At 38.4% G+C, this 26,039-nt stretch overlaps 1 protein-coding gene across 1 annotated transcript in view; it reads left to right on the forward strand.

The window, feature by feature from the left end:
* The first annotated feature begins 2,209 nt into the window (after positions 1 to 2,209).
* The window catches only part of LOC139123050 (QRFP-like peptide receptor), a 50,167-nt gene continuing 26,337 nt past the window's right edge, over positions 2,210 to 26,039 (forward strand). The window contains exons 1-2 of the mRNA XM_070689018.1: positions 2,210 to 2,882; positions 25,387 to 25,788. Of these exons, the coding sequence (XP_070545119.1) occupies positions 2,463 to 2,882; positions 25,387 to 25,788 (822 nt within the window). The 5' untranslated portion in view covers positions 2,210 to 2,462. The remainder of the gene's footprint in view (positions 2,883 to 25,386; positions 25,789 to 26,039) is intronic.

Here is a 26,039-nt window from a genome sequence, read left to right on the forward strand (position 1 = left end):
ATCAAATTGTACTACGTTTTTTATAAAATACAGTGCCACTTTTATAATCAGTCGTGTTTTTCTTATTCTTTTCTATTATTTTTGCATGATTTCATAACTGCATTAAATGCTTCAATGCAGTTCCCAAAAATTGAGTACCCCCTTCTTCATCACCGCATTTTGAGCAATCTCCTTATAGCTTTCAATTTGTGAGTCACCCCCTCACATTCCCCCGACCACTAGTCCGTAAATAATGGAGCTCCCTTAAACCTGGTAGTCTTTTACGTACATCTATTTGAATCTTGCAAAGGGGCTTGGGCTGTGTCCTAACCCTAACATTTTTTCGTTCGACGCAACGAAATTTTCACTGCAATGAAGAAAAGCTCTCGTCAAGCTTTTTGGAAAGAATAGAGTACTCGCGACATAGATGCAATTTATCCTATTAGCGGTTAAAGAATAGAGCCTCATTATAATGCATACTCTATTTAACTGGGTTTTGAATGACTTCGCGCTTTCTGCATGTCTTTTGCGGGCACTATAGAAATTGCCCGTGGATAACCGCATAATAACAAAAAGCAACCAGCATTTTTGTCAAATACCGCAAATAAATCGTAAATTATGTGGTTTAAGGAACGCCCCTGCCCTATATTGGATATCTCACCCTATTATTCAAAGGGGCATACGCTTGCAACCCATGAAACATACGGGCTTGGTAAATCCGCTCTTTAAGTTGAGCCCGTTGCGCAGTGGACGTCGAGCCGACTAAGCGACTCGACTGCCTGTTCAATCGCCGTCAAAAGGTCACGACACGTGGTCATTTTCTCGGTGACACTTGCACAGCTTTCTATTGTTATTATAAATGCGCATATTCTGAATATCAACTAATGTACGAACAAAGTTTCTGTGTTATCGTGTCTCAATTTTCTCTACCGTCGTTCTGGACAAAGGTTCTACGGGTCTGGGAACTCCTGGACATTTTGAAGGGTATACACAAGTACAGCGTTTTCGTCGCCTGCCGTTTTTGCCTCATTGTGGTGAAGGAACTTTTGGTGAAATAAGGACTTTTTACTCCCGCCTTATTAAAACGCTAGCATTACTTTTGACTCTACTTTAACTTTCTACCAGCACTTTGTAGACAAAGTAGTAATTTTACATCAGAGCTGGCCAAAATGTAGACTTGTTTAAATTTCTTTTGTGTTAAAGTTTACCCGAGACACTATCAGTAGTAGAAAATCAAGTACAGAGAAACACAACACTGAAATTGTCATAATAAATGGTAAAAAGAAAAATAGCTGTTATAGATAATACTGAAAACTGTCAGTGAAATAAATTGTATGCAACTGTTTCAACTTTTAAAACATCAGTCCTATTTTTTGCATTGAGGATGATAAGGGTTAATAGATTTTTAAATTCTATACATTTACGTTGTAAATACTGAGTTGGATAACTTCCACTAGAAATTATATGATTGTTAAATATAAACGCACATGGAAGCACTTCTGCCACAGATACACCCAGACATCTCCTTCAAACGTCATTAGATATAAGACCGAGATTGTTCGGTACGTTTTAGTTAAAATTCGCCTATCTGGGCAAATATTTTACAGTACTCTAAAACACATTTTAATGCCTACCTACCAATGTTTACATCGCCAGAGAAGCGTATTTGCTCTCACTAAAAAATCAAACCACTGTCTTACCATATCGCACGGTCACGTTTGATGACATGATTCCCTAAGTTGGTCTGCAGCGTAACGAATTTCATCTCATCACCATTGATCAGGAAACTGGGCACCCGAGAAATATTAATTTATTTCTCTCCATTGAAAGCCATCATGCGTTATATATTCCTACAATTACGTACAGATCATATCGGCATGTTCGCTACTTTAGTCCCCACATATATGAAAAAGACACAATAAAGCAGTAACACTGGGACTAAGGAGAGTCATGTTATCCGCATAGCTTTAGTTATTTGCTATAAATATTGTGACCAATATGATTCTGATTATAAAGATTCTAAATAAAGTCATCTGTGTACACATTGAAAAGGTATGGTTAAAGCACCTAGCCTTGCCAGACACCATCAGACTTCGTAATACTGAAAGGGAAGTAATTCTTTCCTTGAAAAGGTTGTCCTACACTGACAAGCTTGTATGCGTCGCTGTTAGGTCACGTGATTAAGAGAATTAGTTTGCTATATAAAGCCACGCCTCTCCTCTTTTGAACCATAGAAGTCGTCAGAAACGATGGCATGTGTTTTCAGCGAAAATCGCAACGGCGGTCGTTGGACGATGCATTGTTAACGATCGAAAAACGAAGATTTAAAGCAGAGACTCGGTCTGCTGTTGAATATCGCGTTCTGTAGGCCTACTTATTGGTAAGCAGTTTGAAGTCGCTGTAGGGCACTGTACACTGAGTAAGACAATCCGGAAAGTGTTCTTAGAAACCCTCAAAAATTGTTTCCATTTTGCGACAGCGACATGGAGAATCATTACAATTGGACTGAAGAAGAGCTGGCACTTTTCGAAGCCGAGATACGGAAGTACATATCAATGCAGCCTCACCTAAGAGGAGAAAGTACCACGGCCAAAGACGCCGCAGTGTATAAGGAGGCACTGGCGTCCGATGAAGACTTCGAACTTCCACCGAACTGGAGGATAATACTGATTACCGCCTTCAGTTTGAACATCACACTGTCAATTGTCGGTAATGTCATCGTTCTGATAGTCTTAATGTTCAGTAAGCGACCTAAAACGGAGTTGAACGTTTTTCTGATCAACCTAGCCCTGGCCGACCTCACAATGGCTATATTCTGCATGCCGTTCACGTTCACAACCATCATGTACGGTTACTGGATCTTTAGCACCGGGATGTGCCCAACGGTTATCTTCATGCAACAGGTAAGTGGCACGGTATGTCTTGTGCCGTGACCTTGTCGACGTTGTAAGGCGTAACATTTCTTCGCCGATGGCGTCGACGTCAGTGACAGCAACTTCGTCTTCAAACGAAGGCCTTTTCAGCACTGTGACAAATATTAAATACTGCCTGTTGCCAGGCAGTTCAGGTGATCAAGAGTAGAAAATTCAGCGAAAGCCTTGAATTTCGTGTCTGGCGTTGAGCGCACACAAGCAATGTTACGTGGTTACCGAAACTCGTGATGTAGTCGTTTAGATTCAATGTTTTATTTTAATTTAGAATACCGTAAATATGATTTTTGCATTTGAATAGATCGTGTTCGTACTTGCATCCGGCAATTAATGTATGACAGTTAGCTGAGTAGAGGATGTGTTCATGAAATAGGTAAATACAACAACCGCTGTTCGTCAACAAGAATTGGTCATGGTCGGAGACATAACAAAATTGTAAGCAGAAATAGGGTCAGCTCCATCACGTCTCGCCACATGTCTGCATCATGATAATAAAATCGGCTCGGATATGTCCTATCACTAAAAAAATACAGATAAGGGGGAAAAAGCGCAATCGCCTGGAGGGGGTATTAATAGAAGCGATAATCTCACCTCACCGAAGTGCGTCGTTATTACAGTCAGAGTAATTTTGTACACGTTAAAAAGGTGACAGTACAGAATAATGTCACATTTTAAATGGTAGACAGCCGAGCGCTCTCATCGCTCTCTGTTTTCACACCGATTCTGGTTTGCACGGCAAGTCCTCAACTATGAACCTCCCTTGAAACACATTGCTTTAAGAGACCGAACCGTGCCGACCAAGCCGAGCCCTACTTATAGGTCGGTGCCTTGTCTAGTAAAAAAAAAATAATTTTCTTCTTGTCGTAAATGCATTTTCTTTTTACAAATGTCAAACGAAGTTTTACCCGAAATATTTTTTCCGTGTCGAGTACGGCACGTCTGAAAATAGCTATTAAGATAATGCAACGTAATCGTCATTCTGCCGGAGCGAAACGTTTATATTGCCGGAAAAGAGAGCGAAATAGAAGCTATTGATTCGGCGGCTGATACAGTCCACTTGTTTGATCAGCTGTCAAGCAAAATCGTTTTTTGTGCTTCTTAGCCTTTTAAAATGTCTATGATTGGGTTCATCAGTAACTCTATAGGCTACCGTCAGAAAATACGCTTCGTGCCGTACACAAATGAAGTATATGTACCAAACTTTACGCAACGATTTCAGTGTAAGTAACTGAGGCGATTGCATTTTATTGTATGTGATATCTTAAAAAGTTTTGTGAAAAGGACTTCTTATTTTGTAAGATCCGAACTTCATGATTTGCATTTTGAGGCTAGAGCTCCACAACCTTGTAGTTATGTCCGACATATTTGTTGTAAAGCGACATATCTATGTAATGAAAGTGAAAATTGTGGAAACCGGTGATTCTTATTTGCTTAAAGAGGCACTCCCACTTGGTAACATTTTTAAAACACATTTTTTTAATGCCAACGGTCGATATTTGACGTGGCGACTCCGCGCGGATCGCGAGATATCGATAAAAACATGTCATTTCCCGAGCGTATTTTTCACATCCCGAAGTTTTACGATCTTTTCTGGTTATGACCCGAAATCCCCCGAAAGTGTGTTGTTGTGCTGATTGACGATATTCTAAGGAGTCCAAAAACGTTCGAATGACGCAATTTAATTACCTCCTACTGCGATGACTTTACATACATTAATATTATATAGGGCTCAGCCCTTGGTGTCGCGCCAGGGGTTAAGATTGGCAATGTTATTTGTATTGATTCATGATAAAATGTAAGTAATTGTTATTTCATAAACGTTTATATGACAACTATGCCCAGTTTCCCTCTGATGAAAGCAGTTCACGTACGTACACGACGTCAAACCCTGCAGCAGTGCAGGTATAGATTTTCTGTAAAGTGTAAAAATTTTGGACAAAAATTGGCAATTTTTACAATGATAACAGCCTATCGCGTTAAACAAGGGACGTATTGTGCAATCATTATCGTTGCAATGGTAACTGCACTGCCCACCTTCCACTTGCAAGCTGAAAACTACAGCGTAACAGCGTTCCGTCTAAAAACAGGCAATTTTTGAATCTAATTATTGACACAGGGGCGCTCTTCTAAAATTCATTCTTTGCGTATCCCCCCCGTTCATATGCACGACAGTTTTCTCCCTTTATCTATATTAACGATATTTTGTATCAGCGATAAGGTGCATAATAACATTTACTGGCTAATAAAAGAGGTATATTTTATAAATGGCATGTTATATAATAGTAATTTCTTTCGTATTTGTTTATTTACGAGTATTTAAAAATAAAACATGGCGGCGCCCATGAAAGAAGGGTACACTTCCGCTTACTCGCATAGTATATTATGAATAAGCGCATGCGTAGTCAGTAAGCCGCTGGCGCGACTATTATCTGATTTCAATGCCTTTACCTCTGGTAATTCTTGTTTAAAACTTCTCCTTAGTTTTTGTCGTTTTCATTATTCTCAATCAGTTGTATTAAATTTTTAAACAATACCATATGGATATCAGTTTTTACTTGTAAAATATTAGTTGCCTCTGATGACTACATTTTGTCGTCTGCCACACAGTTACGCGTGGTTCGATACATAGCGGCCGCCGCGTGTGGTATGCGCGCACACCACGCGGCGGCCACTATGCATATGTATCAACCGCACCTATCTGTGCTAGTCACCTATGCGAATTTTGGTGGAATCAGCAAACTTTGTTTTTCGTTTGTTTGCCGAGTCAGTAAGACTCGGCTTTCTCACATGGGACATGACCGCTCACCGACGCGAGTGGTACTGCTGTGGCGTACAGCAGCGTCAGCGTAGACTCGTACTCCATAGCTTAGTTGACAATGGCCCCAGTGCCGAACTCTATGATCGGAAGCTGAATTCAGGTGGGCCACCGGAATTCAAACTTTAACTTTTTTGAGGACATGTTTTTATCGATATCTCGCGATCCGCGCGCAGTCGCCATGTCAAATTTCGACCGTCGGCATTAAAAAAATGTGTTTTAAAAATGTTACCAAGTGGGAGTGCCTCTTTAAGGTCACAAACAACTACCGCAATGAATATTAAACTGTAATAAGGCACTTTAAGAAAATTCTTTGTTTGCCGTCCTTGGATTTTTGAAAAACCTACCAGCCAGCCAGGGAAAAAAACAAACACAGACAAAAAACACAAGTTTTTTAACATAAGTTCAAGTTCGATGTGTTTTCTTTTAGAAAAATAATGTTTTATTAGTGATAGTGTTAAAATTGTGCTTTTTTAAAATTTTCTCTGAAAACCTGTCAGCACGCGCACGGCAAACAAAGAACTTTATTTAAAGCGCCTAAGATTTAAAGACACACTGTTGCAATGGTATGAAAGGTCTTCATACAATGGATTGAAATATTAAACACATTAAATGATTGCTGCCTTTTGAGAAATGTTCTGTTGCACTTTCAGACAAGCACTGCACCCTTTCACCGTAAACAAAATTACTTGGAAGAGTGGACAATAAAAGCGTGATACGTGTGTGTAGGAAAAAAAGTCAACTTATACCCCTATGGTAAAATGTGTAACTATGTGAGGGGATATTGCATGAAAAGATCCTTCACAGAGTTAAGTGGACAAACAAATTTTTTTAAAAAAATGAGAAGGGAAACTTCACTCTTTATAGTCGCGCCAGCGGCTTACTGACTACGCATGCGCTTATTCATAATATACTATGCGAGTAACCGGAAGTGTACCCTTCTTTCATGGGCGCCGCCATGTTTTTTTTTTTGAGTACTCGTAAATAAACAAATACGAAACAAATTATCATGATATAACATGCCTTTTATAAAATATACCTCTTTTATTAGTTAGTAAATGTTATGATACACCTTGTCGCTGATACAAAGTATCGTTGATATAGATAAAGGGAGAAAACTGTCGTGCATATGAACGGGGGGGATACGCAAAGAATGCTGGGATTGAATTATAGAAGAGCGCCCCCTGTGGCAATAATTAGATTAAAAAATTGCAAGTTTTTAGACGGAACGCTATAGTTTTCAGCTTGCAAGTGGAAGGTGGGCAGTGCGGTTACCATTGCAATGATAATTATTGCATAATACGTCCCTTGTTTAGCGCAATAGGCTGTTATCGTTGTAAAAATTGCCAATTTTTGTCCAAAATTTTTACACGCTACAGAAAATCTATACCTGCCCTGCTGCAGGGTTTGACGTCGTGTAAGTACGTGAACTGCTTTCATCAGAGGGAAACTGGACAAAGTTGTCATATAAACGTTTATAAAGTAACAATTACAGGTTATCATGAATCAATACAAATAACATTGCCAATCTTAACCCCTGGCGCGACAACAAGGGCTGAGCCCTATATAATATTATCTGAAATACAGTAAGCTTATTAATAACATGTGTTTGCTCTCATTGAAACACAAGAGACAATTCTGTATGTTTTGGTACCCTATGTGCATTTTAAAATATATTTTTTTAGGTAAAACAGGGCGACTTGTTTGCATATCGCCATCTGTTCCTCTTTAATTTCATTTACAAAGGGTACAGACGACTGTCGGACACACACTATGATCTAATAGTATTATTGCTCGATGTGCAGGTAACGGCTTTCCACAGCATCGCTGAAAACGTTAAAAAAGGCTTCTGATGATCTGTGTTTCTGAGACTCGTGAGAGGTAGCCAGACCTTGAGTTTCCGCAGGTTCTTGATCCAATGTGTCCGTGACAGTGAAGATGATTGTAAGGACTTATGCTACAGTTTGCTTCGAAACAGACTGTACCGGCCATGAATAAAATCGGCGGACTCTGTCAGCGCTTCGCATTTCCCCCTTGCGTCTGTGACATTTATCACTAGCATCGTAGAGAGACGTCGGGATTATATGTATGTATTTATGTATGTATGTATGTATGTATGTATGTATGTATGTATGTATGTATGTATGTATGTATGTATGTATGTATGTATGTATGTATGTATTTATGTATGTATGTATGTATGTATGTATGTATACATGTATGTTTACCTACTTACGTACATGTAAACTTACATAGTGTCATTATGAGTTTATGTTTACATATTGTGCTAGTATTAGGGACAAATGAAATTATCAATCCTAACACATCTTAAAAATATTTATGTACATTCATTCATTTATGAAATGATACATAGTTGAGAGAGTATACCAGGAACATGCACTTTACAAACAAAAAAGGATCGCGGAAAAGATTTGAAAACTTACCGTCGCTAGTACTTTCTATCAAAGTATGGACTGTCTCTTGACTTATGAGCTCTGCAATCATGACGACTTCTGGATCGTCCTGAAAAGAGAAAATACAGGAGATAGTTGACAGATCGAGAGTTTTTGAACGGTTGATCATTCTCACAAGCTTTTTTATGCAACTATAAGAAAAATCATAAAACAGTATCATGTGAATTAAATTTTACCTTGCTCTCTGATTTTGGAGTTCAAAGGATTACTTTGAACTTACCGTTTACAATTGTTCACGATGCCGGGAAAACCAGGCTACGGCTAACTACACAATATGACATCATTCAATGGATGTTCATAACTTAGTCAAATGAGTGAGGGACACTATCTAAGCGGTAATCTTGTATGTTTTGAATAAAGAATAACAATTCTCGAAAAATTCATCAGCATTGCCTCAATTCCAAAATGATATATCATTTGTTTGCACAATACGACCATAACATATATCTGGAAAATAAAGTGAATGACAGTGATAAACAAAGAACTTGTTGATTTTATTCAGATAAAAGAAATAATTGGGTGGTTGAATAGAAATACGATGGCGGCATGGAAAAGAAAAGCGTGATAAATTTTATAGACGAACTCAATATTGTGACTGCAGTATTGCTCTTGGAACATGCATATGTTATTAAAATAATCTGAAGATAATGAATACGAGTCACATGATTCTGTAGTCAAGAAAAACCACCGAGAGACAACATGCAGGGATTTTAGATAGAACAGCGTCGGTGCAAGATAATCACATTTGACGAAGTGGCTGACAAGTAATCATGGGACTTCGTATCTGAAAATCCGTTTGTCAGAACGGTTAAAAATCCTGAAGCGAGTTACAAGAGTCTTTCGTGTGGTGAGCCGGGGCTGTACCTACTCTGAGCTCTTCGTTCATTAATATACCTTTTAATAGGTGTGTGAAGGAATTGTAAGGCGTCTTCACGAGATGATGAAATCTCCAAGGGACCGTTCATCTTACCTTCTTCAACCAGTTTCTTTTGAAGACAGGCCCAAGCTGCATATCATATTTTACCCTCTTTCCTCTTTTCAACAGAATCCACTTCCTCAGAGAAATCCCCAGGGATTCATCCCATCTAAACGTTTTAGTAGATCGCCTCAAGCGATTTAGTACAACAGCTCATTACAACAGTTATTCAACTCGTTTTAAACGACTATGCGAATGCAGCTGACGAAAACACTTTGACTTTAACAAAGGTCAGAACGGCATATTTTCTTCAGCTCCCACAGGTCAAATTTCATTTATAATATATGCTTCAGTATGTACGTATTTTCCGACCAAAATATCGAAGTCTCAAGTATAATCCCGGTTTATTCATAATCGTTTGAGGAATTTCAAGAAAACAAAGAATCCGACAAAGACTTTCAGCACATTAAGTTGTCAGCATTTTCATATGACGCAGGGCTATGAAAATACAATTGTCAATTAGTATTGTATATTATTCAGATTTTTAGGCCAGGGGAATTGCTTGTTTTGCTCAGGACATTTTGAATGATAAGCGGGTACTAAGCTGTTCAAAATACACACATAAAATTTTACATACGCAAGTCTTATATTCCCATGTATATGTCTGCCCATACAAAAATTGATGTAGAAAGTTCTTCAAAGTTTCGCCTCCCTAAATTACTTCAACCGGACATTCTGCACACGTGTAGGCGTTTCACATTTTACGAAATCGATATAAACAAAGATATGTAGGCAGAAAAACCACGCGATCAAGTACTATTCAAGTCGAAATGTCTGAGTCGAAATGTCTTCCGCACGGCAACAGAGTTCAAAAGATGCAAGTGCCGTTCCACCTACAGAGGCAGCGAGTCCGACATGTTTTTCATTAGAAGACAAAGAGATACTACGTGGCATATGGTAACGGATGCCAGTGCTAGACACGTTGTCAACAAAAGTCGACCGTCCTAAATGTGTGAGTTTTCAAAATGCTGAAAGCTGATCGCGTGATGTTTGTTTCTGTTTTCCTTTGTCTTCGTTTTTTTTTGTTTCTTCTCTTTTCCATTTCCCTGTTTTTCGCTTCGTAATGTTTTCGTTTTGGAATCTTTATCTGCAAACTTTTCTTTTCTACGATAGGCTGATGGGGTTGCAATTTTTTGTGCCAAATTTACTTATTCTTATGTGGGTAGAAGTATTTTTCAGATTTTTTTTTTAATTATGAATGAGTTAAACATTTGTTCGGTGAATGTACGAGGATGTGTAGACACCAAGAAAAGACGTCAGACTTTCTTGTGGTTGAGAGAAAAATCTTTCCATATTTATTTCTTACAAGAAACACACGCGTTGAGGGACTGTGAATCTGTTTGGAAAAACGAATGGGGTTATAAAATTTGTTCAGTCACGGGTCGTCTTCATCAAGGGGAGTTGCTATTTTGTTTAAAAATAACTTCCCCTTTGTTATTCATAAAACATGGTGTGATGATGATGGCAGGTGTATTATTTGCGAGGTCACAGTCAATGACCGTAGATTGGTATTATGTAACATTTATGCACCAAATACTGACGAACCGTCTTTCTTTGAGTCAATTTTTGAAAATATCCAAAATAATTTTACAGATGCAGAACTCATCCTAGGAGGGGATTTCAATTTTGTACAGAATGTTCATATTGATAAGTCTGGAGGAAGGCCATCCACGCATTTTCGATGTCGAGATATTGTCCGCCAAAAATCAGAAATGTTGGATTTAGCTGACATATGGAGGATTTTGAATCCGAACACTCGTAGATACACATGGAGGCAAAAGAAGCCTCCTGTGCACTGTAGATTAGATTTTTTCCTTTTGTCGTTCAGCCTCCTGAGCCAAACTACCAAAGCAAATATTAGTCCAGGTTTTCGTACAGATCACTCTCTTGTTGCTATTTCTATAACCTTGGATAAGGTTAAACGTGGTCCAGGTTTCTGGAAATTGAATTGTTCTCTCTTGTCTGAAATGGATTACATCAATCTCATCAATGCTTGCATTCAAGAAACAAAAGACACTTATGCAAATGATCCAGATGTAGATGAGCAGCTGTTATGGGAAATGATCAAGTGTAATGTACGTGCTGAGACAATTCAGTATGCTGCAAGGAAAAGGCGTAAAGAACGGACGTTACTTTCCACCTTAGAGCATGATATTTTAGAACTAGAAAAGAAAATTTTGGTAGAGCCATCTGAGCAAATTGAAACTGAGTTATCTGAGAAGCTTTCTGAACGCGAGAAATTGATTGACATGTATACACAAGGTGCGATGATTAGATCTAAAGCTAGGTACTATGAACATGGTGAGAAGAGTTCTAAATATTTTTTTTTCACTCGAAAAACGTAATTTTAGAAATAAGTCAATTTTGAAGCTGATTAAGGATGATGGGTCTCCCACGACTGATTCTACCACAATTTTAAATTTGGAAAAGACCTTTTATCAGAATTTATATTCCACTCGTAACAATTTCAACACCTGTGATACTGCAGTTATTGACGACTTTTTCCCGGAAGACGTTGTTATTCCCAAGTTAAGTCCTCGTGAGAGGCAGAGTTGTGAAGGTCGCATAGACAAGAATGAGCTGTTGTTGGCCCTCAAATCTACTGATAACGGTCGTTCGCCTGGAACAGATGGCATTCCGGCAGGCTTCTACAAAGTCTTTTGGAATGTGATCTCCGACAGTTTGGTCAATTCCCTGAATTCAGCCATAGTTAAAAATCAGTTTTCAATTTCGCTCATTCCTAAAAAATATAAGAACCCATGGTATCTTAAAAATTGGAGACCTATTTCGCTCTTAAATGCTGACTACAAACTTGCTTCTAAAGCCATTTCATTTCGTATACGTAACGTTCTTCCATCTATCATCAACCCTGATCAGACAGGTTTTGTTAAGTCCAGGTACATTGGTGAAAACATTCGTACACTCATGGAAATTATTGATATCACCGAAAGAGAAGAAATTCCTGGTTTAGTTTTTACGGTCGATTATGAGAAAGCTTTTGATTCTCTGGACTGGAATTTTCTTTTTAAAGCTCTGTCTTATTTTAATTTCGGCGACAGTATAGTTCAGTGGGTGAAACTGTTCTATTCAAATCCTATTTCCTGTGTTATGAACAATGGCTGGTCTTCGGAGTTTTTCCCCATTGAGCGAGGTGTTCGCCAGGGTTGTCCTTTGTCTCCATATTTATTTATAATTTGTGCAGAGTTATTTGCAGCAAAGATAAGACTGGACACTTCGATTCAAGGTATTACTATTGGTGGTCATGAGCATAAAATCTCACAGTACGCAGATGACACAAATATTTTCTTTTTATGAATGACTCTCAACAGTCACTCAATCAAGTTTTGCTTACTTTGGATAATTTTGAAAAGATCTCTGGGCTTAAAGTTACTTATGACAAATCAAAGGTTTTTAAAATTGGGTCCCTTCATCACCAGAGGATTAACTATAACATTCGTAATCTGGTGGTATGGTCGAATGGTCCAATCGATTGTCTCGGAGTTATCATTCCCCTAACTGATAAAGGTACTATTTTTGAGTTGAACTATGTACCCAAAATCAAATTTATGATGTCTGTCCTAAACACCTGGTCCACAAGAAATCTTTCTCTTTTTGGAAAAATTGCCATTTTGAAAAGTCTTATCCTTTCCAAGCTATCCTACCTCGCTTCTGTTTTACCAAACCCTCCTGAGAAAGTTTTTCAAGAAATAGATCGTATAATTTTCAAGTTCATTTGGAATAACAAAGGAGATAGAATTAAGAGAAGTACGCTCATGAACGATCGAGATTTAGGGGGCCTTCGTGTTCCTAATTATAGAGTGACTTGCAAGTCGGTTGGGTAAAAAGACTGGTTGAAACAAAAACAGAAAGCCCAATTAAATCCATTTATAGTTATCTGTTGTCGTCTGTTGGAAGTTTATTTGTGTTCCAATGTAACTTGCATACCCGGGATATACCATCATGTATTAAAGTATATCCTTTTTTGTATGATATGATGTATTCCTGGTGTACGCTAAATTTTAAGAAGGATGTGTAATCCCAATCAGTGTGGAATAATTCAAATATTCTGGTTGCTGGAAAAACTGTATTTTTGAGAAATTTCCATGACAGTAATGTAAATTTCATTTCTGACTTTTTCCTTAATGGTGTTAAAATGGATTATCAGACCTTCACTAATAGATATGACATATGTATTGATTTCATTTCTTATTATAGTATTTTGAAAGCAATTTCTTTGTATAAGAGAAAACACAATATGACTATGCGTTTGCCAATGAATACTTACCATTCTGATATTTACAAACAAATATTTGATAAGAATTCATCTGGAATTGTGTATTGGAGTCTTATAAAAGGAATTGTAACAATGCCAGAAAAGGCCATGAGTTCTTGGTCGCTTTTATTTGGTGTTTTCGACAAAAACATTTGGAAGAAAATTTTTTGTCTTCCATACAAATGTACTAAAGAAAGTAAAAGTAGAAGCTTTCAATTCAACCTTATTCATAGAAATATTTTTACAAACACAATTTTAAAGAAAATAGGTAAGATTGAGAGTGAAATGTGTATTTTTTGCTGTCAAACACCCGACTCCCTTCTTCATCGATTTTGGACTTGTCCCATTGTAACTGCCTTTTGGAGAGAATTTATTCTGTATATTTTTGATTTTTTTTACATCGATATCACCCTTGATGCAATGTCTGTCTTCTTTGGTTATGATCTAAATGCTAAGGACATTCTTTTGGAGCATTTACTTATTTTGGCAAAGAAATATGTCAACAACTGTTTTATAAATTCTGCGAGGTTGTCAAGTTCTGCTTTTATAAACACGGTCAGAACAGTGAGGGATGTAGAAAGAAATATTGCTGTAAAGAATGGAAATCTTGAGAAACATTTGTCAAAATGGAAACATTATGTGTAGTCCTTTTGAAGTTTCCTTTTCCTTTTTTGTGCTGTGTAGTTTGTCCTTTGTCTCTCTTTGTTGCTTGTTAGTTTTTTTGTCAGCTTCGTGTAGCTGTTTTGTCTCTGTATCTTTCCTTTGTCCGCTTAATAATAATAAAAAAAAGAAAAAAAAGTACTATTCAAGTACACTGTGTTTTTTCATGAAATACTCTAGGTATATGATCGCGGACACAAAGAATTTAACTACTTTTGGCTATATCGTATGTTAAAGAGAATACAAAAAGTGTGGGTAGTATTGGAGCTAATAATATGTGATTATCATCATTTAGAAGTTAAAGAAAATATCTTTTTTTTCTGTTTCATTTTCCTGTAACACCCTTGAAAGTGTTGAAATTAAAATATTCGGAGATTGGATGCACATACACAATTTATTTTTGTTCTGTCCTTTGCAATTAAAGACCGCTTATGTAAATTTAATAACTAAAGCCCCATTTACGTCACTGAATTCATAATGTTGTTATTTGTACGAAGCCATGGTTTCTTTATATTTTGTTTAGGCAGTATGCGCCTCGAAAGTAAAAGACTTAAACTTTCGCTCAAATATTCCTGAAGGATCTTTAACCCTTTACTTTCAAAATCGTGCAAATTTGGGAACTGGAGAAACAAATTACCCGATAATTCTGATAATTACCGATATATAAAATCCAAATGGCCGCAACTTGTGTGTTAACTGTATAGAGAAAAATAAACCCCTATAAAAGGTCGATCAGAAAAGAATTGAAAAAGTTGGAAAGTCAATATATTTTTCCTCGAGGCATATTTTACCTTAAATGTCGAGTCATTGTTACCTTTTTTCTGTAAATCTCCCGTTGTGTTTACCCAAGCAGTCCTTATTTTAAAGACTGCATTCAAGCTGCTGTCTGTTCTGTTTTCCAAACAATATATCTCGACTGAAGGTTCAAAGACAAGAAATTGACCTGTTTAAGCTAACTATTCTCTAGTGCTTAATAAACTCAAAACCCCGTAAATTATATTTTTTGGAAAGCCTAGATATAGGGAAATATTTTGGTGACCATAGTGTCACTATTGTTTACATAACTATCACATGACAGGTAATTTGCATAACCTTTCAAAAATCAGTTTTCCCTATGTTTTGTTTCAATGCTATGAGATATGCAGCTGAAATTTGTGTGAGTGCAAGCTGCTCTAAGGATCTTTCAAAGTATGTCTCAGAATTTTTCTAAACCTTCTTAAACAATTATACGCCAGCAAAACCTCCAGAGCGGTGAATTCAATCCTAGTTGATTTCTTTAAATTGTGCTCCAGAAAATAATCAAGATGTAAACAATCTGAGACACTTTTTGAAGAGCGTTGTGACAACTTCATTCCAGCAAATTTGAGTAAGATATTTTAAAGTATGGAGACAAAACATAGGGAAAGCCGACCCTTGGGAGATTATGCAAATTACCTGTCACGTGATAGTTATATAAAAATGGTGACACTGTGCTTTCCAAAATGTTCCCCAATATCTAGGCTTTCAGAAAATGTATAATTAAGGGGGTTCCGAGCTTATTATCTACCAGAGAATTGTTAGATTAAAAAGGTCAATTTCTTGTCTTGGAACCTTCAACGGTGACGGAATTACTACAATCCTCCGTGTCTTCTCTTATTTTCATGGCATTACCCATAAATAACTTAGGCCGCAAGATGTTCAGTTAAAGCTTGCAAAAAGCCCGGGTCATGGACGTCATAAAGACTTACCGCATTACTGACATCCACGTTTGCAGTATCCCAGCAACACGTCACTTTTCTTTGATGACTTCGAACACGTTACAAGTTAATGGTGCGTGCTGTGTATTTCTTTTCAGCAACAGTAGTGCTTTTAACTGTAACGCGACAGTCTATATTGGTGGTACAAGTAATAGGCTTCGTTTGCCATCGCGTGTTGTAAGTTGTCAACGGCACCTCACGTCAGGCGAAATATACAAGATGCGAGCACGCATTCATGCAGACAGGCTATTCCCTTTGACACTTTTAATACACCTGTTCAAGCATGTACCAAAGAGGTAAATAAAGTCTCAAAGTTCATATATTTTATGTGGACGTCGACGATAAGCACTACGATGGATCAATCAATTTAAGATTCAGGTTGCAAAAAGACTGGTGTACTCTCGATCGGGCAGTGCGCAGCGTGATTTCGGACGAATTCATCATGCAATTTCGTCACGTTCGTTTCTTGAAAATGTTGCTTTCCTTACGGGAAAAAGTTCTGTGTTGAAGACTTCCTTAAAAGAACAAAACACTTAAACGGAAACCGTCGTTAGAACTGCGCCTGTGCGAGTTTCTTGTTTACAAAAAACGTATTTCGTGTACGATATCTAGATGCACCTCATCATCATATATGCAACATTTAAATCATATCATATATTTTCTGACAGGCATGTTTTAACTTTCATCAATCACCATCGTACCTTGGATACAGTGTTTTCAAGGTCGTATACGACATTTGAGCGCTGTTCAGACGACTGTATCCCTTTAATCTTTTGTTCAGCTTTTTCAGATCATTCATGATAAATTTACTGAAACGCAAGGAAAATCAATGTAAGAACGTTTATACACCAACGAAAGCCATTGTAAGACTTGCTAGTCTTGCGCTGACATCGACAAGGAAAAATAACATAATCACGTTGGAGCGTTGTTATGCATCAGTTTCAAAATAATTTAGTAACGAATGTTATTTTTCCAGTCTATCTTTCGAATGCAAAGGCAAAGTGGCATTGCTTCTTCTTAACATTCAGAATTTTTCCCAAAGTCTTCTATTATATACTTTCCTGGTGTCTTGGGTTGCCAAATATGACACGTTATTTCTCTCCGTACCGCTGGCAAGATGATTTAGGTACTTTGCGTGGTTTTTCCGTAACATGCTTGTCGGTTGGCGTATTTGTGAATTGTCATCTATCAGTTCATCTACCGCCGACGGCCACGTTGACTATGTTATGACAGTTTTAGAAGACATATTTTTCTTTCATATATATCGTTGTATGGATTGCTCAGAAACGCTACCATGACAGCGAGAATACACGGTGAATAAATTCTGTGATGCCTAGGGGGTCGTATGCACTCTGAAACCGGCGACATGATAAGATAATGTCAACAAGGCCATCAGCAAACATATTTTGCACAGTGACGTCTACTTTCATCTTCTAGTGTGAAGTGTTATCAAAAAAATATTTTCGGTGTGTCTACATCGTCAACATTATTCACGAGAGAAGAAATACATTGTCAGTAAATTGCCTAACCCCTACGGTTCGAATAATTTGATAAATTTCATCATTAGTTGTGGAATGGATGGCATTCTATCTAGTAATCATTTCAAAACGAACTCTCATAATGAAAGCAAGAATACATTCTTTGTGAATTTTGGTGATAATCATCGCGTTGCATAAATTCTGACGCTGACAGTTGTGATAATGAAGATGAACAATTAGAGCACGTACACCATATGCACAATGCGACGATAATAGTCTGTGACCATAAAAGCGGAAATACATGATAGGTGAAATTTATGAACAAGCGCGCTGTATAGATGTTAACCTCTGACACGGGTAATGTTGAATTTCTGTTACAGCAGTAATCATTGTTTTGCAAACTCCAGCTATCTCAGAGTGAACATCTCTATGCGCGAAAGCGATAATTCCACAGGGAGCGATAGAGGTTTGGAAATAGACACAAGCAGATGTCTGGAAACCTTTTGACACAGAAAGCCATAGGAACAAAACATTACGTTTTATCTGTGTGCCGGACACGTTATTGCGTTGTTCTGAATCGACGAGATATCACGTTCGTAAAATGGTGATATACTAGCGCTAACCTCCCTAACTATCACGCAACCTGGCTTATGTGGCGTAGCACAGAGCGTTTTAATTGATAACAGGAAAGAAAGTTAAATGATATAGTAATTGAATATATAGAACATTGACGTCGCTCATAGACATAATACAGTTGTCATTTATTTGTTGTCTGCTTCGCATCCAAAGTTACATACCCTAGTCTTAAGCAACGCTCGGTCCCGAGCGTTAGATGTCAAAACAGTAGCGGAAATAACTCAATTCAGGGTACATGAACAAACTAAATCTACTGCACTCAGGGGCGAGGGGGTTTCAGCTCTATTTTCCACAGTGCGCCAATTCTAACTATTTGAACACGATTGGAACTAATTTGGGATAATTGGATGGTGAAGTAGTGTCGATTTAATCTGCCAATGTAACCTCATTAACTTTTCTTTTTAAGTTACACACTTGATTTTATGAGTAATTTGTAATATTGCAACATTCAGCTATAGGGCAACTGACACTTTTGATACATTTGAAAAATATGACGATCCAATTATCCCAAATTAGTTCCAATCGTGTTTTTTTGCCAGGCAACGCCATGGGAACCATGTATGCGTATGATACCCAACCATCGCTCAGAGTCTGAGTTGAAATGCTTTAAATTTATATTCAGAAAGCCATCAGCATTAACTTTCCAACAGCCTACTTCAGCAATCGGTCGCGTTTGAGCAATGTTCTCACTACGATTTCCTCGTCTGATGTGTGCAGCAAGTCTTCCAGATTTTTGTTCGGGGTAGGAGGTTTGAATTTAGATTTTATAAGTCTCATTCACGATGGTTTGTTTGAAGTATCCACTGTCCCTCACTTGTGGCAAAATGTACCAGATACAATCACACTCTCGGGGTTATCCACAAAGTACCGGGATTTATCTAATAACATCGCAAAGCTGAGGTGTTGCCGGAGACGCATAGCTTTGAGGACAATAAAATACTGAAGGTAGGCTAAAAAGATTTTGTTTGAGATGAATAAAACTTCCGACATTGAGTTTTACGTGTAACGTTCGCTTTGATATAATAGCATGCAGCGTTGGTGATCGTAGCAATCACTCATGAATGCCTGTTCATTCAATTACATGCGATTATCGAAAGCGGTGAGATGAAAGTCTCGAAGCCATTGAATTTAACCAGAACAACAGATCGTTAATTTAAGAAAGTAATTGCAAACAATACTTTCGACGAGACGGCGTAGTCGTTTCGAAAATCCGATAAATGTCAGACGAACCAATTTTGCGATATCGTCACGCTCGTTTTCTTTACGTCAGATTATCCAAAATAAATCTTCTAACATCCGGTGGGAAGAAAATCTGCTTTACAGAGTTTCATTGACGAGAAGCGTCTTTATTTGGGTTAATATGAGTTTCAGATCATTTATATTTATTCAAACGACAGCCTGAGGAATGCCAATCGCTTAAATCTGTGACAATAATTTTAACATCCTTTGATGTTGCGTTGACAACACCTATGTGAAAAAAATACACTATTTCATTTTAGCAGACATACACAGTACTATCAAGATGTAAAAGAACTTGTTGTGAAGTTAGCGGCGGTTATGTCTGGCTATTGTTAATGATTTTGATGCGTATTCCATTTTTGTCACCCTTCTTGTAAAACACCATTTATCTAGTTCTACTCCTGTAATTATGGCAACCCTTAGTGTCAAGTTTCAACTATAGCTACATGTAGCGTTGTGTTCGTAGGACCGATACTATTTCAGAGTGTGGAAACCATGAAACAGTGTTTGTTTTCTGGAGAACAGGAAATATACAAATTTATCAAGTTACAGCTAATGTCCATTTTACTACGTAAAAAAAGATAAAAAGTGATTTAGCTTCGATCAGGTGACGTGGTAAATGTTTCAGTGCAACATCGATCTAACGAAATCAGTCAACTGACGTTGACAAAGTCATTATGTAACGTCGTCGCTTTCGTTTCTTGAACGCTTGGTTTCCAAAACACATTTTATAAAATATCCTAGGGGAAGTTATTTTGAATAAAGGAGTCATCAACGAAGAAAGTATATTATCTCTAGGCCTACGTGATACAAATTTCAGACCATTTAAGTTACTTTAACCACGGGGACACCATTGAAAGGATTTGCCTATTCATTCGTCGAAGCCATCATTCTAACATTCAATCACCCTGTGCCGACATCGACGCGGAAAAATTGCATCGTCTGATCACTGTCAAGTACAGGTTTCAAAGGCGCCTACTTTGATAAGGCAGCCATATAAGGAGTTGATTAGATTAGACCATCTTGTCTAATTTGTAAAGGCAAACCAGAATTTCTTCTCCGTGATATTACATTCCGTGCACCACAGCTTTCTCTAATCAAATGTCACTGATGTAAAAAGTTATCTTAAAAACATGTTCTTTCCTCGAGTTCCTAGATGAATTTGTTTCAACACTCAGTATTATTACATGTGTAAATAATTTATTTGAACCGCAGCGCACGCGTATACCGTCGGTATTTGCACTGGTCATAACCTAATGTTAACGAGCACTTGTAACCCGGACAACTTTTGTTTGTAAAAAAACTACTATATTATGAGCAAATTGAAAATGTTCGTCTGCAAACTGCACGACATCGCATGAGAAACATTCATCGGTACGGAAGATTTCAAAGGCGATATCTTGAGTTTTGACATGTTTTGACAGCAGTACTGCAGTGTCATTCTTTTTTTTTCTTCCTCTCGCCCTCGCCATCACGCACGCTCTGTTAGGCTCCAGCTGTTTCGCAAAACACATGTAATGATAATTCAACTCTGTTTCTTTGTCGCTTATATTTGTACAGTTCTTGTAAAGAATGTGGCTTAGAACCTGTAAAATAATAATTAGTAGCTATTTGCTCTGTTCTTTCCCGCCGTGATAGTAGCGAATGACTTAAGCAAGACATGTTCCTCAAATACACAAAAAATTGACTGTAATAAGTAGCTAATGAGAAGTCAATGACGGTATTATACACCAGACCTGATTATAAAAATAGAAACTTGGTACATATCACTCCGCGAAACTCCTAAAACTTAAGACGTTGATACGCACCTAGCTGTGGAAACGCAGCTATCTGTGGTGAGGTAGCGTGCGTCTATACGGGTCATTAAAAGGTCAACCCCGGGTTGAGCTTTTGATGACCCGCTAAGACGCACGCTACCCCGCCACAGATACGTGCGTTTCCTCAGCTAATACGCATCGTACTGGGTTGCATTTTGTTTCTGCTTTCCGTTTTGATACATGTAATGATAACAGAACCCCACGGCGAGAGTGCAAGCGCTTCTTTCTCGTGGTATTTGCACTCTGGCTTGCGGTGTATTCTGCTTGGACGCAGGCAGAATATGACAGAACCCCATAGCGAGAGAGTGCAAGCGCGCCGTACCAGCGGTATTTGCACGAGTGTTTGCGAGGGATCGGCGTTCGTGCTTTCACGAGCGCAGCGAGTGAAAGGACAGCCGGATTCAACGCAAACACGAGTGCAAATACCCCAGGTACGGCAAGCTTGCTCGCTCGCCATGGGGTTCTGTTATTATTACATATGTTTCCCCCTGTGTTTATTTTATCGAGAAAACAAAGGAACTAAAAACACAAGCGAACACATTTTAAATAGTTTACGCGACACACATTGAAAGACAAGGATCACGCGCTGTTCTATTCATTTGCATGCAGGTATGGAATAATGTTTTTGGTATTTGCACTGCAGTGCAAATACCGGTAGTATGCGCGCGCTTCGATGCAAGTAAACTGTGGTACATATGTAATAATACACTGTAAGGCCGAGTGCAAATACCCCAAGTACGTCGCACTTGCACTCTCTCGCAATTTTTACATAACTGTTATAGCACTCCACATGCTCATTTGATTCCCTGTCGCATTTCGCCAGAACACGTAACGTGACCATAAGATAGATACTAGTCCCTACTGGTCAGGAAAAAGTGGCATCAGAGGATATTTTCCCAAAACTATTTCCTCAGGGAAATAATATTTGAAAAAGTGCCCAGTCACGTGACAATACGCTTAGTGTCGTCAGTAGTTCCGAATCAATGGTGGGTGATTAGAACATGATGAGCGCCCGGGATGAGCAACGAGCCTCTGACCAAAACAGCCAGATTTTCCATATCACCAGCGCATGAACTTGAAGAGTTCATTGACAACAACTGAAAGATTCGAGTGCAACAGAGGACGTTATACGGTATGCGACGTACATTTTTGCTTCTTTTTGTGAAGAAATTAATTGGCACTACACTGCACCCGCTGTGGAGAATCGTCCAGTAAACTTCTCATAAGGTATTGTTGCAGTGCTCATACGCCAAAGTACATTTGAAACAACAACGTGGAAGAGCATGAGAATGTGGTGTGACAGTGTTATAAAACAGCTGTAACCTGGTCTTTATTCGGGCTATAGCGCCCGCTCATTACACCTCGTGGTTTTGCTTTACCAGAAACACATCGCGATACCCCTCGGCCTACGGCCTCGGGAGACAGCGATGTGTTTCTGGTAACATAATAACCCTTATGACCAGGTAATAGGTGTTTATTACATTATCGCGCAAGTAAAACATATTTTTGTTTGACGAATGCTTATAGGGATGGGATAGTCATTCGCTATCAACGAGCGGCTACTCGTATCATTACGTATTATATCATACCAGTATATTGATGGCACAAATACAGCGATCTGATTGGTCAAGACGCGAAAAGAGCCGTGGTATATTGGCTATATACCACGGCTGGCATACGCGAGAGCTCTCAGCTTGAGCGAAAATCCATGACGTTCCACGCCAGACTTTCAATATACCGTTATGATCAATAAATCACATCCAGCGACGGTACAACGCTCGATATACATGTTGTGAACTGGTCAAAATCTCGTGGTATACCGTCGCTGGGTGTGCGTTATTACTCAATTATTTGACCAATGGAGGTCGTACACTGCAAACCAGAACTGGCCCTAGTAGACGGCACGCAGCAAAGTGAATAGGTGTCGCGGACTCCCGTCGATAACAAATATTTGATAATAGCCCGAAGGGAGTTCTGATTTGATTATCTTTACAAACGAATAGCAAATAGTTCTTACATAATATTGTTAGGGGTTCAGGAGACGAAATCTTTTATCTATTAAAACAAGTTTTTACAGTGCATTATTGTGGATGAAATGGCCTGTTTATCGAAGAGTATTATGCAAATGAAAAAAAATATGATGACAATGGTGTTTTCTACAATGAAATACAATAACTGCTGTTCTGTTTAGTATTGAAGGGACGTGAGAAAAATAATCCCACGACGCGATTGGATGAGATGGAAGGTCTAACACTTCGGGGAATTTTTGTCGCAAACGAGCCCAGACAGCCCATTGGAATTTGGGATTCTATTATTCTGGCTCATCGTGCACTTACTAAGATGATTGTCTGCTATTTGTGCAGGTCCTGAGACACCATGCTCTCGTTGGGCGAGATTCTCAATTTGCATTTATTGGTTTATCTACAACCCACATCCATGCTGTGAATGTTTTGACAATTCGTGAAAAATGTGACCAGCTCAGGAACGCTACCATGATACAAAGAACACGATGCGAACGAATTTTGTGATAGTGAACGTGTCGCATACAAATTTTACACCGAAGGCGTAATTCTCGATTTTAAATGTATGAGAGAGAGAGAGAGAGAGAGAGAGAGAGAGAGAGAGAGAGAGAGAGAGAGAGAGAGAGAGAGAGAGAGAGGGAGAGAGAGAGAGGGAGGGGGGTTAGGGTACATCCTTACAACAGGAGAATGGAGAGTTCCAGACAAGGTGGAAACGTATGTCGTTCTAATCATCTACAAACAATCGGAAGTCAATTAATTAGGTGAATTAGGCAACTTGAAGTCATTTCTGCTCACAAATACAGTGTCGGCCTAGAGCCTAAAGGGACACAGCATTTCGTTGGGAGTGCATAAGACTTAATTTTTTCGGCTGGCATAGAGAAATCTAAAGTTCAGATAATCTATAAGCCAGAGAAGCGGATTCTCCATTACAATACTGGAGTTTTGATAGAAGTCTTTTATGACTTAAGATAGAATGCGCCTCGGAGACATATATTCGGACTCTCAAACGTTTACTAATCTGTTTTGATCTAGCACTTGTCGGGTCCGTTTTAAAGCTCTTGGAATAAGAAATTTTTTCACTCTTTCAGTTTTTCGAAAATCGAAATTTTTATTTTTCTCCATAGAATAAACACAGGGTTAGCGGCTATTTTGAATTTCAGATGTCGGTAAATCTTGGATAATTTGTTTCTCTAGTACCAAAATTTGCACGGTGAGCCCCAATTTTTATTTGTGATTTTGAAGGAAGATAGTTGAAAGATTCATTGAGGAAAGTTAGAGCAAAACTTTAAATCTTTCATTTTCGATACTATCTTATCAGTGACATTGAGCCTTAGTTAGTGACCACTACCTATCTGACTTACAGATTGATATATGGCGGATACCACATGTCGGGCAGGATGCGCTTACTATTTTCGAAACACCTGACATCACTTCTTGGTCTTTTGGCCAGAGGTCCATATATCTTTCTTGCATGAATTTGACTTTGTTGTGTACCGTCTATTTACTGTCTGTTCTGTGATGTTTACAACTATAGTATTACGAATTCTGACCTAGTGTTATCGGATTATGGATTGGTATGATTGCGATTATTTTAAACAATTTATACAATAACATAAGTAGACTTAATGTGCTTGGCATATTCTCTCATCATGTAAGACGAAATGTCAGAAATGACAGTGAGAATGTTAGAATACATTGTGAGCGAATTTGTGATGATCAGCATATTTGATATAATATGGAGCCGATACAAATCTTGTGTATCAAGTACCAAGGATCAATCATATCGTGCGCGGCATCCTATGACATCTCTTTAAACGAAATCTCATCAGAAAAAAATATGTGACGTTTATTATCTTGCTGGTTCAGCAACAATTTTCATGACAGCGAGAATAAATTATGGACGAAATTTGTGAATTAGCGTGCTATACATGTTATATAGCCAACGGGAGTTACTTCAACGTGCAACTGTTTCATCAGTCATATTCTACCATTTTCGCTATCTCCGAGGCGACAGAGCAGTGCATGGTCAGGGGCGACATAGGCCACGATCTGTAGTGAAGGAAATATATCTAAAAGTTTAAATAGGTTTCTATAGCTAGAAGGAAAATGACACATGGAGTAAATAGGCCACTTTAAACACAGAAAGCCAAGGGAAACAATACTTAGTTGTCCCTTTCGGAATCTGACGGTGTCCAAAATATAAGAATTCGATAAACACTGACTGAAAATTAAGAGAAAGTGAAACTGAACTTGAAATAATATTGTAAAAGTTACTAAAATTTTATGTTTCTTCCATCTTCTTATCGACGATTACATAAATCGATTATTTTTGCTCTTTTTTTTCAATACCAGGTATCTGTAATGGTCAGCGTGTACACCTTGACTGCGATCGGTATCGATCGTTACTATGCGGTGCTGTACCCTCTGAAAGTGCGGGTGACATCAAACAGATCAAAGATATTGTTTGGTTTAATATGGCTTGTATCGGTTCTCCTTGCTATTGTCCAGACTGTCTTCGCACGGGCACGCAAAGTCTACTACGGTGAAAAGATGTGGTACTTCTGCACCGAGTGGTGGCCTTACGACTCAGCGGCGATCGTGTACGAGATATTTATGATCTTGCTGACGTACATCATCCCCGTGATAACGTTGATGTTCTGCTACATTAGAATTGGTAGACGTCTCTGGAGACGGAACTTGCCCGGTAACGCTGATAGGCAGAGAGATAACACATGCTCTGCTTTGAAGAAAAAGGTAAGAGTTGTCACTACCATGAACAAAACATGTGCCGTACCATGCAGTTTTACGAGACTGAATAAAATCATTCATTTCTAATCGGGTTCAGACAGATAAAGCAAATCCTGTGGCGCTACTAAACAGAAGTATCTAGATGAACCCGATTTTGTGACGTTCGGGCGAAGCCGTCAGTCTATTAAAGCACAGAGTCGCAACAGGTATTGTTTAAGGCGTGAAGCGGTTACGTAACCCTTCCATGTTCGCCTCGC

The sequence above is a fragment of the Ptychodera flava genome, chromosome 22 (genome assembly GCF_041260155.1).
Source record: "Ptychodera flava strain L36383 chromosome 22, AS_Pfla_20210202, whole genome shotgun sequence".
NCBI lineage: Eukaryota > Metazoa > Hemichordata > Enteropneusta > Ptychoderidae > Ptychodera > Ptychodera flava.